Here is a 14,496-nt window from a genome sequence, read left to right as displayed (position 1 = left end):
CCTACCTCTCCGGATCCACTCATCTCACAGAGCTTCTGTGCTGCTTTAGGGGCTTGTCCCTAACTTGCCAGGGGTCAGCGGGGACATCAGCACAGGAACCCGCTGGATCTGCTTGGAGTCAGGGTGGGCTTCGTAGCCAGCCCGTGCATCCCCTGGGGACTGGGGAGGAAGGGTCTATCCCTGCAGCGATGAGCATACGGTGGGGGTGGGTGGAGCACAAAATGGGGGAATCATGCTGTATTTTAGTACAAGCTCAAATACAGCCTGTGCCTGTGTTTCTTGGAGAGGGAACACAATGTGGATTGGGCAACCTAATGAAGTCATTTGTTCACTGCTCTAAAATGTCTTTTTCTTTTCTCCATCCTTTATTTTCTGTAAGGAGAGCACAATATGCTACATTATTAAACCGGGGTAGATTTATCAGAAGATACTTTCCTTTGAGCCACAGCACATGGATGTTCCTCATTGTCCTGCTCACCTTTGGGTGGGAAGAGGCATTTATTATATGGCTCTTTGTCTTTTTTCCTCCTTGCAGGTGTTTACAAAATATGGGAAATGCTACATGTTTAACTCAGGAGAAGAAGGACGGCCTCTTCTTACCACGGTCAAGGGTGGGACAGGCAATGGACTGGAAATCATGCTAGATATACAGCAGGATGAATATTTGCCAATATGGGGAGAAACAGGTATGAGTTTCTTTCTCTGCAAATACGAATGTAATGTTTTTTTCATTTTTTTGTTTGTTTGCTTTTTTTTTTGTGGGGAAAGATTTTCCCATCCCAGCCTTCACAGCCAATGTCTAAACCAAATAGCTCTTCAAAGCAAGAGGGCCCCAGGCTGTACAGAACTGAGTTGCTTTTCTTCTCAGTGTCTGTGTCTGGTCGTAAGGACCAGCATTTCCATAGCTCAGGTCATAAGCATTGAACTCGGGTGTCTCAGCACCAAAGAGGGGTCTTGTCTTTTGGGAAGCCCCATCACCTGTCCTGGGGCAGGGTTGGGTGCCTATGGGTGATGAGAGGTGTAGTGTCTGCTTCAGATACTCCAGCACATCCCTCTTCCCTAGAAAGGCGTTTTGGGAGGCCACGTTCAAGGTGGACCTCTAGGTTTTGTGTTTTTCTCCTTGAAATTTAGGGACGGCCATTGCCCTAATTTCTGTCTGCCTGGGTTGCAGCTGAGTGGGTGGACCAGGGGGCTGTGCTCAATCACAGGTCTCCTGCGAGCCCCTTCAAGCACCTTTCAGTCTTCTGTTAAGTAGCGAAGAGGAGAGTTGGCTGCATTCATTCAAAACTTAAAATGTATTCGTGTGGTATTTGATTCTTAGGATTGAAACAGATTCCCACAGTCCTGTCAATCACTTACAAATGCACAGCCTCGTATAACAAGAGCTTTGCCTTCTGCTTTGTAGCTCATACTCGAAGTCAGCCTGATCTGGCCCGGGTGAGGGGGTGGAGATGGTGATTTGAGATAATCATTTCTGACTTGTTGCATGTGATTGAAGTCTTGTCGTTTTAAAGGCAAAATGGGTTCACAGCTATAGTGAGAAGATGAAGTACATCTTCCACCTCCGATGTTTTATTGCCTACAGACTGCCTTGGGCAGTCCTTGGGGAGAGGAAACAACCACATCAATGGCTTGGGGATCTAGCAGGCTCGGACAATCACACCGTGAACTCTGTATGTTCAGCCTTATTGGGTTTAGGGTCCCTCTGAAGTTCCCATGGTGACACAGACCTTGCGTTACCTCATCCTCGCTTTAGGGTCGTTTTTTGTAGCTGCATTTTGGACTCCTCAGGAGGAGCCCATGCACGCAGAAACATGCCACTTTTAGAGTTGTGCTTTCCTATCACTACAGTGCTGGGAAGGGTGGATTAGTCGCAGCTGGGTAAACCAGACTCTCATTACAAAAAAGAGAAAAGTAAGTGGAGAAATAAACTGGGAGGATGAAAGATGAGGGAGGGTCTTGTTCTTCCCACCTGGCAGGGAAGCCAGGCATGATTGCCCACAGTGGTGGGGAGGAGGTTTCCAGCCTGGTACCTCCGCATCCATGAGCATATCCATCATCCAGAGGCTAGGTGGGACAGCAGCTTCTGGTTGCTCTTTTCTGGCAAATTTCACGCAGAGGTGCTTGAAATCTGGCTGTGGTTGCAGACTTGAAACCTGAAGGGGAAAAAAAACACCTCACAATTATATATATTTTTTTTTCCCAAAAAAATCTTTTAGGTTTTAGGGTTTCTCGAGTACATACTTGAATTTTGATCACATGCAGGCCAGAGCAATATACCCTATTGATTTTCAAGACACCCCTGATGATGTCCTTCCCCCCATGACCTCACCATTGCTGATTTCACATGTATTTAACTTAAAGTTGTACTCAGCTGAAGACCAGAAGCATGCAAAAGATTGTCATGTCCTTGGAACTGGGCTGATGTTACAAGCTCTGGATTGAGCTGGGTTATCTATTAAGGTCAATACTTGACCATGAAGTGCAACAGGATTCAAGTCAAAACAATATGAATAGGGCTCTTGATTTAGTTAAGTGGTGTAGGTGAAGCTCCTGGACATGTTTTGAGCCCATTTGGCTGTTTTTACAGGTCCAGGTAGAACTGATACTTGTCGTTGAAGCTCATAAAACATTAATCTTTGCCTTCCAACAAGAGACTTTCTCATCCTCCACATTCATACAGCGTCTTGTACAAGCTGTCTTCAGTCTTTATTGGGCTCTCTGGACTCTACCAGAATAAAAATATTAACTATAGTGGTTAATAGTTGCTGTTCCCATGGAAACTCTTAACTCAGCTCTTAGCAGGTAAGTGAAGGAGTTGATGATTTCCAAATATTTGCATAATAATGTAAATGTATTTGGAATTAAATCTCCTTAGCTGCCACCACTGGGACTGTACAAACTTGGCTCTCCAGTGAAAAGCTCCATCTAGAACACAGCACTTAGTGGGGAGTGTCAGCCCGTGCTATGGAGAGGTATGGGGGCAGACACAGAGTAAGACCTGCGCGTTGCAGTGCCAGGGCTGTGGGTAGGCATGGGGATATCACCAGGATGGAAGGAGTTGAGTTTCTTCTTCCCAGTGAGTTAGTATCTCCATTATAACCCAAATCATCTGCACTCTCCTTATGTTTAGCTCTTCAGATATTTCTACCAACTGGTTTTGTTGCTGTCTCCCCTGTAGCTATCCCGTGCCCAGCAGGTGCTCTTTAGTTGCCTCTTTGACAGTGGATTTTGTGAGGTTGAGTTACTCAACCTTTTGTCTCCAGATTGCAACTTCTGCAGCATCCCTCAAATGGGGCTGCTGAGACCATTTCCTCCCCCAGCTGGCCGTACCGTGTTGATCTGAGTTTTCCCAGAGCCGTCAGTACCTGCAGCGAACCGACCTGCTCCAAGTCCTGTTCATGGCGTTGGCTCTTCATGAAGGGCTTCAGGGATGCGGAAGGTTGGCCAGCTTCTGTCACCTCAGGGAGACCTTCACGTGGAAAAAGATGGGCTTCCCTGACCCGTCGTGGTGGCCTTGGCTTGTGCATCCCCCGAGGGTCTGCCCCATAGAAAACAGCCACACTCAAAGGGCTCTCCAGGCCCCGGTTCACTGCCTCTGCATCCAAACCAAGGCCAGGGCACCCAACAGGACCTTTCCTCTGCACCTTGGGTCCCTCTTACCTCATTGTCACAGGGCAGTTGTGGTTCTTTTGGGTGCTGGGCTGATCTTTCTTAATGCAAAGTTCAATCAATGGTGTCTGGATTTGGTCCCGTAGTTGCTTTGCTTTTTGCTCCGGGTGTGGAGATACCATAAAAAAGCCTTCTTCATCACAGCCCCTTAGGAAAATAGCCCGTGTGTGGACTCAAAAATCCTCATTTTGCTTCTGGCTGCATGCCTCAGGATCTCTGCTTTCTTCTTTAGACAGTTCTTTGCAATTCAAATCAGAAACTAAGACAGAAAATATTAGTTCATAGCTTGGGATAGGGCTGCTCCAGGAGCTGCTGTCACCATGTCACATTGGCATATGCTTTGTAATCCAAAAAGTGATTTAATTGTTACTAGCTTGGCAAACAAAATGAAGTGTATTATCATTCTAAAAAGACCTTTACTGAGTATCCATTAATATCTTGGGAAGCTGAAATAACTTGTCTAACAAGTTGCTCTTATTAGAAAAATATACCTTTTGCTTGGCTGTGTGCATATGCAAGCCCATTATTTGAACATGTTAAATTTATGTGCAGTCTAATTTTGGAATAGCGAGTGCACACAGACTGCTTCAGTCTTGATTTTCCAGAGCAAAGAAAGGCTATTTTGACTGTCTGGATGTCATGGCATCAGGCAGCATTGCCATCTTTGGGTGTGCAAAAATATTGTGTCAGGAATGTCAAAATCATGAGGTACGTGAAAAAAAAAAGAAGATAAAAAGAAAAAGAGCTGGAAATCATTGTCTTCTGAATTTTGCACTTCTAGGAATTATATTTTCTAGCATTTTTCTGTAATTGTGAAGTTACCAGAAAGGAAAAGAGTGGGAAAATAATTTGTGACTGGTGTCTTCACAGCACCCATGTGTTTTGCAGAAAACCTTAAGTATTCCAGGTGTCATGCTATCCCATGGGAATTACGATGCAAACAAGAAAAAACGTGCATGAATGTGAAATGTAAGATGGAAAAAAGTATATCAGAGAAAACTCTTTCCAATAACCGATGGGGATACAGCAAGCCACAGGCTCTGGGCGGTGTAGGTGGAAGTTGCAGCCAGTCATTCATACGGCACTGAGTCTCCCAAATACCGCAGCTGCACATCTTGGTCTCGCTGGACTAGGTGCCAGGGACTGGTGGGGATGCAGAGGGTGTTTGTTTTATTGCGTTTTGTAGGGAAAGTGGCAGAAATGCAATCAAACACAGTAAAAGAAATTCTAATTTATAACAGTGACTATTTGATTGGAAAGGGAATCCACTTGTGGTTAATCTTTCTGGAGTGGCCCAAGGTATTATATATTGACCTAATATAGCAGCACAGTAAATTGGAAATCACTCAGGCTACAGGGCTGTAAACAAGAAATACAATCAAAGAGTTCTGCATTTGTGTTTCAGGAATTGTCGGATAACGATGAACATTTCATACTTATTAATCAAGTAACACGCTGAATAAAAAAAAGAAAGGATGAGAGATGCAGTATAAAATGACACTAAAAAGAAGCATGAAATCTATAAAGCTTGAGGCTTCAATCCACTTAGGAGATGATCATGTAGTGTTATAGGCTGCTGTTATTTAACTCAGTAGAAAAACACAGGCTACAAGCAAGACTTTTCATCTAGGTCATGCAGAGGAAAGATCTCGAGCCTGTTTCCCTGCACATCTGGCAGTGTTGCAATGCATTTTTTGCTTCCCATTGGGGTCTTGTAACATTGTTATGGCCCAGTGGATGCCTGGCTTCCAAGCCCTGACGCTAAATGATGAATGGAGGCTCAGGTACCAGCCTGCGCCATGCCCGAGGCATCGGATGCTCACCCTTTTATGCTGGGGGGAGCTGCACGTCTCCAGCATTCATCCAAATTACCCAGAGGTGCAGGTGGTTTCGGTGGCATCAAATTTCCGTGCCACTGCTTTTCTTCCTAATTAAAGCCACCTTAATTCAGCAGATCTCTTTCCTCTCCCAAACTGAATTTCAATAAATTGAATTAGCATGGCTTTCATTTTGAATCGGGGTCTTCACACAAGCCCTAATGCTTCAGAAGGTAGCTCAGCCGCACTTTCTGCCACTGGCTGTTCTGGGAAGAGCTCTTTTGGTCCCCATGGAGTCACTAAAGGGGGGAAAATACGGTGGTGGAGCCATCCCACCTTCCTCCGGCTGCATCTCCCTGGGGATCAGCTCGGGGTGGGATGTATGCAGAGCAGACATGCTCTGGTACATTGTGCCAACACAAGCACAAGCCTTGCTCCCCCACTCCATGTGCAGCTCACATTTTAGATAAGGTGTCTCTCTGGTGGATTTTTTTCTGTTGTAGAATAGGTTAGCAGGGATGTGTTGGGGGATCTGCTGCCTGCTCTGGGTTTTGACGTCTGTACTGGGATGGGTGCCTCCCAGGGAGCATCTCCAGTGGTTTGGGTTGCTCCGGGCATCTGTTCAAAGGGATGTGCATCACAAATCATCCGCATTCACTCCTTGCAAGCAGCACCACAGCGATGCTTTCGGCTCTAGTCGGGGCTGTTCTCCTCCTTGCTCACAAAAGCCCAGATCCCTTCTGGATCCTCCTGCCACAGAGAGGACTTGGAGGGGGTGAGGGCAGCCCCAGGTGGCTGGAGGCCACTGCTGCCAACCCTGAAAATTCATTTTGCAAAGTTTACTGAGGCTGGTGCAATCAGAGAGCGTTTCCATGGTTTCTTTGATTTCCCTGCCCTCTAGGATTTCGTGCCAGGCACAACAGATTTAAGCAGCAGCTCCGTGCTGCAGAGGGGGGCCTTGTGGAACCTTGTTTCTGCTGCACTGCAAAGTTTTTTACAGCAGGGAGGGAAAGTTGACGATGCACCTCAGGGGTCAGATGTCTCTCCCCTTTCCCCAAAGCCTCCTAACCCCCAGCACTTGTCTCCTGCTGTGCGTGGCGCATTAATAAGCCCGAGCCCTGCAGCACTGGATTTGCCAGCTGTGGAGAGGCACAAAGCAGTCGCTGTAATTTACTTGTGTATATTAATATGATTAGTGGCGGTTCATCATAAATTCAGGCCTCCTTGCTTAGCCGGCATCTGAAGTCAGGCATGAGGCGGCTGCAGGAGGAGGCAGCCCGTCCTCCCCTGGTCACGACTGCAGACCCATGGGACTATTTTGGATTTACACCATGGGGAATCGTCTGCAGGCTTTGAGCCACCAGCTCTCACCGTGGGCCTTGGGGAGAAGGAAAACGGCAAGGGTTTGTGCGTCAGCTTCATTCACAGCTTGCGTAGTTTGAAGTGGAGTAATTATTACCAATAAGGAGGTGATCTGTACATGCAAAATAGGTAGAAAATGACCTGGGAATGGAAGAAGTGTTGGGTAGCAGCAGGCTTGCACCATGGGAGGAAGGTGTGCTACGGCACTGTATCGGTAATGCGTGGGCAGCCCTTAGGCTGCACTGGGATATTGAGTAGACACATGCACGCAAAACCCCAAGCGCATTTTCAAATGGGAATACACTTGCTAAAGGTCTGTGGCTAGTGCTGACAGCAGGATTTCTCAGAGCTTTTGCCCTTTCCTTTTCATTACAGGGCTGCTGCCAGCAGTTGCCTCCCGCACGCAGCCGTGGCTGCCTTAGGGCAGCTTTTTTGCAGGTGAAACTTTGCCTTGTAAGGGTGGGTTCTCAATAGAATTTGATTATCAATTAGAGAAAAAAGGGGGGGGGGGGGCAGAAAAAAAGAAAAGGAAGGGAAAAAAAAAAGGAAAAGAAAAGGAAGGAAGACAAGGTGTGTACAGGAGTAACTTGCCTTCCTCCAGCTCTTTTCAGCCCAGGGCAATTTCTCTAGCTGCTTAACAAACTGTGTGTGCCTGTAACCGTTCTGCACAGGCAGATGAAATGCTGCTCCCTCTGAAGGGAGGAAGGACCAAAAAGACATTTAAAATTCACAATAGGAATACAAGGCAGCATGCTGCCTTGCTCTGAGCTGGGCACAGGGCTTCAAAGCTGCCTCTCCTAAGCCAAAGTCTGAACCCATGGGGATTTTTTCATGGTGTGTTGTCCCGTGCGGCTGTGCCTGGCTCTGTCACACTGGTGTGTGCTCAGGGGGGGTCCCTCTGCCAGCAAGAGCCTGGAGCAGCCCAGAAGTGCTCTCTGAGCTCAGTGTTGCTCTGTCTTTCCTTCCGTGTACTGGCAAAGGGCAGCAGAGAGGGCTGTGCCTTGAGCTTGCTGCCCGTTTGTTCCTGTGCTTTATGGCTACCATTGGATTGCAGCTTTCGCAAGAGCTTAGAGCCCAAGAACGGCACAAAATCGAAATCCAAGTAAGTCAAGACAGCCACGAATGGACTCACATGCTGTAAACTCGATACCTGCCCATCACCAAGGGAGAAGCTTGTGTATCAGTTCCTTATTAAACTGCAAGATTGACCGGTCCTAATAGGTGTGTTCAGAGCCTGCACAGACATGTCTCTGTGCCAGAAGTACTTTAGATTACGACCTGCAGTGAAAGCCTGTAAAAGCAACCGAGAAGATTGAGCAAGGGCACTTCTCATAACAGTGCTAGGAGAGTAATTTGTTGCGTGACACCAAATCCATCCTTACAGAGTCAAATTGTCCTCGCTGCTTACGATCCTTTCTGCTAAATGAAGTAGAGCTTCCTGTGCACAAATCCCATTTTGCTAAACATGATCTATTAAATGCTACCATAAAGCTACTTCTGCTGACCCGCAGGTGGTGCTGCAAAGGGAGGACGCCGCTTTATTTGAAGTGATGCTGAAGATTTGGCATTACCAGGTAGCAATATGTAGCCAAGGCAGTAGAAGAAGCCCCAGTGACACAGGGTTGATTCATCCTGCTGAAGTCTCAGATGTCCAAGGAGATAAATGGTACCTATAAGGTAGCAGTGTCCTTGAGCATAAATAACTCTGAGGGGTTTGGGCCAGAACTTGCTACTTTTTTGCAATAGGAAACAAGCTCAGATCCAATCTCTCATTAACTCATGAAGCGGCAGCTTGACCTTTAGGAGGCAGGTTGGTGTCACCCAAAGGGAGGTGTAAAATGCGCGGTGCTTTGCTTCATCTTGGGAACTTTTCCTAATGAGAGCAAGAATTTGTTCAATTAGCTAGGTTTCCCATGGAGAAAAGGTCAGCATTATTTCCAGCTTTGCCAGCCCCCTGACAACCAGAGCATCCACAAAATTACGCTGCCACTAAAAATTAATTATGTTTGCCTGAGCACACTCATCAATAGCGCTGAAGCAGAGAGAGGCAGCTCAAAGGTTACTCGGGTTCTTGCGTCCGGACGGTGTCATTAAGGTTGTCATATAACCAATATGCTCCAGTTTGTGGTGAATTGCTCTTTGGGGACTCTCGATGTTATCACGGTGTTGGAGAGAGTGGTCACAGCTGTTGGAAAAGCTATTTTTCTCTTCTGCAGAGCAGCAGGTATTGCTATTTCCATGTGCCCAGCAGATTGTCCAGGGGCTGATGTAGGCTCAGTTTGCCCCAAGGATTGATGTTGGCTGTCCAACATGCCTGGTAGGATGAGAGGCAACAATTTTGGGGAAGAGGGATTTCATCTTGGTATTAAAATCCAACGGTTGTTTGCTCTAATAATTGTGGGAATTGTTCATTGTTAGCCAGTCTTTAGGGTTTTGGAGCCAAAAACAGTGCTTTGCAGCCATCACGATGTCAGCAGCTTTGGCTGCCAGTGAGCAAGCATGAGAGCCTGAAATGTGTGGGCTGTTTGCAAGGGATTTCCTTACCGGGTACACAGACGAGTCTGGAGCATCCCCATACTTTGTCCATCTGTCCCTCTGGTCCCTGACGTGAGCTTGATGCTGAAGTCCTGGCTCATGGTCTCATCTAAGGAGCGAATTTTGACCCATCCCAGTGCAACAAGGAGTGTCCTCTAGGTCCAACCTGTGCTGGTTTGGCAGTTAGGGTTACCCTGAGAGACCCAGACTTACAAAAATAAAATCACAGTGCAAGGTAAAGTGCCTGTCTGCTGCAGGTATTGCATACCTTCCTTTCCCAGCACCAAGTCCCCTGCACAGACGCATATGTGCTTGGAAGTTGAGATGTGGCTGGGAAAGCTGCTGCTATTCCTATGCTCCTGCTTAGAAAGAGAAGAGTTTATCCTCCATAGGGTTGGCATTAGCAAGCACAGTCAGATGTCCCCAGTCACATAACGTTATTGAACTGAAGATAGTAAATATGTATTAGCGACTTAGCAAAACCTTTAAGGGATTTAGACACTTAAAAAGCTTCTCCTAAATGGAAAAAAATAAAAATAAAAAATCAACCACCCAAAGTCTGGAAGTGTTCATTTAAGGCAAAACTAAAGGAAGGAAAATTAGAAGCTAGCTTTGGAAGATCTGGTAAAGCAGAGATAAGACACCTAAAACTGACGGATCTGTGTTACAAAGCAATGCCATGCAGCATCACAATTAAGTATGCATTTCAGGCTGCAGCTTTCATTCGAGTCTTTGTGGCTGGCATGTGAAGTTAAGTGTCCTTAGCTGAGATGAGCACTCAAAATAGCGAGAATTCATTGGGGTCGAGGAGACAGAAGAGGCTGGGCATGTGTGATGTTGTGGCTATGGGATGGTGCCTGGGTGGCTCACACCAAGGCAGCGAGGTTCAGGGACTGCTGTCTGCAGGCTAAGCCTTTGCTGTCCCAGGAGCTGCAGAGGTACCTACAAACATCCATTTATTATTATTATTAGTTTTTCTGTGCAGTGGCAGTGAGATATCGGTGATGCTGGTGAGGTTTGGGGACGCTCTGTGGCATGCACCAGTTTTAGAGGAAGGTAATCCACATCATTACCATCCTCTCTGGTCTTGACCGTTCAAGTCAAGACCATTCAACTCTGTTTCTCTCCTGGAAAATGAAGAGCTTAGCGCATATTAATCCATCCCGGGGAGGTACCGGGAGATTTTGTAGCTATAAAGCTCTTTGAAGATAAAAGTCTCTTGCAAGTGCTAATTACATTTAATTTCACTAATCTCTTTGGTGCTGGGATCATCCTCTTGCTCTGACTTTGTCCAGCCTGTAGCGACAGGGGCTCTGGTTGACATTGGAGACCTCAGGCACTTCCTAAGGCAAACTGTTGTAGTCCCCACGTGCTGTAAAGCTGTGCTGAGATGGCAGTGGGAGGGTTTTTCCCCTCCTTTAGCTGCTCTGGAAGCATTTCACTTGCCCAGAGGTTTTCCTGCTGGTTTTGGTGGCTGCTCCTTTCCTCATCTCCTCCTTTTGTCATCTGGCAGCATCACCAAGTTTTCACTGTCCTTTCAGTTACAGCTCTCTCCTTGCACATTTATTAGATGAAATATGCTCAAGGCAGACCCTTGGCTCTGTGTCTAAGAGCACAGCTGTCTCTGGTCACGCTGTGTCTCGTTGCAAGAATGCAAAGTGCTTGAAGGAATCACAGATGGCAGAAAGCATCCAGAGTGTGCTCCTGGATAGCTGGAGTGTGGGCAAAGACAGACCAAGCAGAACAGAAGAGCAGAGGAGAAAAAAGTAAGTGTGATTAATTATTCAGCTTTTATAGAGGTCAAAAGGAGGGCAGAAAGTCAAAGCTCATCACTCATCAGCTGGCAAGGAGTCATTTCCGCCTCTGTGTTCATAGATCCGTAATGGTTGAATGTGCAGAGGGAAGATGAAGAGGAAGAAAGAAGCTCGAGTGTTGCAAGGGCTTGGTTAGCTCTGCTGGGTCTCTGGGGGGACCTTGCTGTTGGGTCTTGCCATTTGCTGCCCCACAAGGTCTGCTGCTGCCCAGACTTACCCGCAGTGGTGCTGGGCTTCACTAGCGATGGTTGAAACAGGGAAGGATCTGGCACTGTCTGGTTTAGAGAGGACAAAAGGGAAACCCTGTCCTCAGGCATGGGAAGGACTAAGGTGAGGAGGGAGGGACAGGCTGTGGTTCAGAAGTGAAGGACGTGGTCTTGACTCGGGGGGAGGACGCTGGGTGCAGCCTTGGAAGGTGCCTTCTCCTGCTGCCCCTTGTGCCGGCGAAGGAGCGAGGGAACCCCGTCTTCGCTGGTGGCTTAGGGATAGGTTAGATGACAACCTGGCAGAGGAGTTTGGAACTGGCGTGGTGCAGCCCTGGGGCAGGAGGTTGGGTTTGGTGGCCTCCCGAGGCAGGAGCTGGCCCCAGCTGCCCTGCAGGGCGATGCATGGGGTATGGTAGTGGAGACCTGGGCTGCTGGCATGTTGGCATCTTCCTGCTGTCTCATCAGGACGTGTTTCTAATGCTTTGAAGGCTGCCCTCCTGTTTTGGCAAGATGACATGTGCCAGGTCAGGGCTGTTGATGGGGCTGGATGGCTTTCCTGCTCAGTGGACACCAGAATGAGATTGCAAAGCCATGCAGCAGTAAAAATGAGCTGTTATAGAGCTGTGTGATATGCAGAGGCATCATTACTGGGGGGGGGGGGGGATGGGGGGGAGGGAGGGGTTGAACAACAACAACAAAAAATGTATTTTGGGTCTATCTAGGGTTGGTTTTGGCATGCCGCCACCACTAATGTATACTTTGCTACCAAACATGCTGAGAAACTGGAAAGCTCTATGAAAGAGGGCTGCAACTGTGTTTTATCAGGTTTAATATTTTTGTTGTAGTTATTACTTCCACTACTACTATTTAAGGAGAAGCTTATAAAGATTAAAAAGGGAAATGCCATCTGCGGAGTTTGGCCAAGTGACAAATTATACTACATGATGTCGTTACTCAAATATTTTGGAGAGTGTGAACAGCGGAGAAGGGAAGCGATTGCCATTGCCTTCTGTCAAATGCACATGTAGGAAAGGAAAAGTCTCTTTCCTTCCAGTGCAAGGTCAGCATGAGAAAAGCCAGGCAGCAATTCCCCCAGGACCGGCCATGTGCCGTGCGCTTGCTGGGTAAACATGCAGAGCATTTCATGGTGTCGCTTGTCCCTGAGCATCGCGCTGCTGTGGCTTATGCAAGATCTAAGTCCTTTTAGCAAGAGCCCCAAAGGCTGCAATTCTTATTGATTTTCCAATGCCAAAACCAGGCATCTTTGGAAGCATGTATGAGAAAGCTGTTTCTGCTGTGAAACAGCCCTGCATAGATCCTGAAAGGTACCCGGGTTAGCTGAATGCAGAAGTGTGTTTCTTCGTGGGGAAAGGCAAAAGAAAATAGGCAAAGCATTCACTCAGGAATACAAAGGAAAGGCAAAGTATTCACACAGGAGCCTGGAGAAAAAGGGTTCTGAACCAGCTTCATCTGCCATGTGATCTGGTCCCCTTTGTTCCAGGAGAAAGGACCAGCACTGCTCACATTGTTTTAAAAATTCACTTTCAGGTAAGAAACACGTTTTCCGCTAGTCCTGAGCCCCACAGGGCTGTGTGCAGCGTGCTGGCCTTTTACCTATGCATCCCCCCCCGGCTGATTTATTTGGGGATGCTTCAGCACCTGCATGAAGTCCCAGTTCAGCCCAGGCTGCTGATCCCCACAGGAAGGCAGAAGATCCCCCCAGTTTGCTCCCTGCAATCTCTAGCTTCACTGGAGCTGGAGACCTCTCTCCATCGCTTCAGCAGCCTCTTCCTCCAAGGCAGTCAGGTCACACAGGTCTTCTTCCGATCTAATTCACATATAGGGCTAAACCAGCTCCGCACTGTAACCCTGGCACGAGGAATATTGGAGGCAATTCTGGGAAAAAAAATGGCAAAAATCCTGTTTATTTCAGCGATGCCCCAATGGAGATGCATTTATCATGCTGCAAGTTCTTATCTGAGCATGTTCCCAAGGGAAAATTTGACCCATTTTGACGATACACAACAGTTTGTTATACCCTGTCCCAGGAGCCAGGAACGATTTATCTTCAGTGTCTAATCGTAATGCCTTCAGTACAGATATTTATTTCTATAACGATAGTAATGGCCTCACAGGATTGTCTGTATGGATGTTCTGTGGGCTGCCATGAATATTGCAATAGTAAAAACGATAATTAAGTATTACTACAGCAATACAAGTTAGTACTGAACTCAGGAAAGCCACAAAGTTGTCAGAGCAGGATCTCTCATATCTCCAGCTCTTGGCTCCAACCTGTGCCGCTGTGGCCAAGGGAGATGGGTTTGGTGTCGTACCGGAGCAGAGCAAGGCGCTGGGGGCTGGATTTGGCCATTTTGCTGCCCCAGGGTGGGATGCTGACACACGGTAGCCCATGCAAGCCCAGGGCTGGTGCTGTAAGGATGGCAAGCACGTCCCATGAGTGCAAGGACCCTCTTTCTGCACCCCAGTATGGGGCAAGAATTGAAGTTTCCAGAGGGAAAATCTTCCCTTGGGATTGGAGATGGGGTCTCTAAGACACTATGATGCAGATTTGGGGGTCAGGTATGACAGGAGGGTGTGGGAGGCAGCCTCTTTGTATCTTCATAACCCCAATGGTCTTTCCTACCACCTGGCTGCCTGTGGTTTTGCCTTCTGGGTGAGAAAGTGGGTACAGAAGGCAAGCGGTTGTGCACGGTGCATGCCAGGGTGATGGCGAACTCCAGCCTTTAACCATTAAACATCATCAGGGAGCTGTCTGCTTCCAGTCCAGAGGTGTTTTCAGCAAGCAGGAGTCATTTACTTGTGTCATTACCTTCCAAAGGTGGCATGTGACCTCCAGACCCTGTAACAGAGTCAGCCTTGTTTGGAGCTGCAGTGTTTGGAGGTACTGGTGCTTCTCCTTGGCTGTTGTGCAGAGAGGTTTGCAGGCCACTGAAGGCAGACCAAAGCTTCCTGGAGCAGCCTGAGGTTTCCAAAAACTGGTGCAAGGCAGATGCTGGTTGGGGGCGGTGGAGAGGAAAGAGCTGGGAGGTGCCCATCAGCCTGCAAGCAAAGCAGGGACAGGGACACGTG

The 14,496-nt window shown here is 47.6% G+C and overlaps 1 protein-coding gene across 1 annotated transcript in view; it reads left to right on the top strand.

Moving 5' to 3' along the window:
- The window catches only part of ASIC2 (acid sensing ion channel subunit 2), a 506,101-nt gene that overhangs the window by 465,607 nt on the left and 25,998 nt on the right, over window positions 1-14,496 (top strand). The window contains exon 2 of the mRNA XM_035566902.2: window positions 536-686. Within this exon, the coding sequence (XP_035422795.1) occupies window positions 536-686 (151 nt within the window). The remainder of the gene's footprint in view (window positions 1-535; window positions 687-14,496) is intronic.

Source organism: Cygnus atratus, chromosome 25 (assembly GCF_013377495.2).
Source record: "Cygnus atratus isolate AKBS03 ecotype Queensland, Australia chromosome 25, CAtr_DNAZoo_HiC_assembly, whole genome shotgun sequence".
In the NCBI taxonomy this organism is placed as follows: Eukaryota; Metazoa; Chordata; class Aves; order Anseriformes; family Anatidae; genus Cygnus; species Cygnus atratus.
Note: the sequence above shows the minus strand (reverse complement) of the source record. Positions and strands in the feature narration are given on the sequence as shown.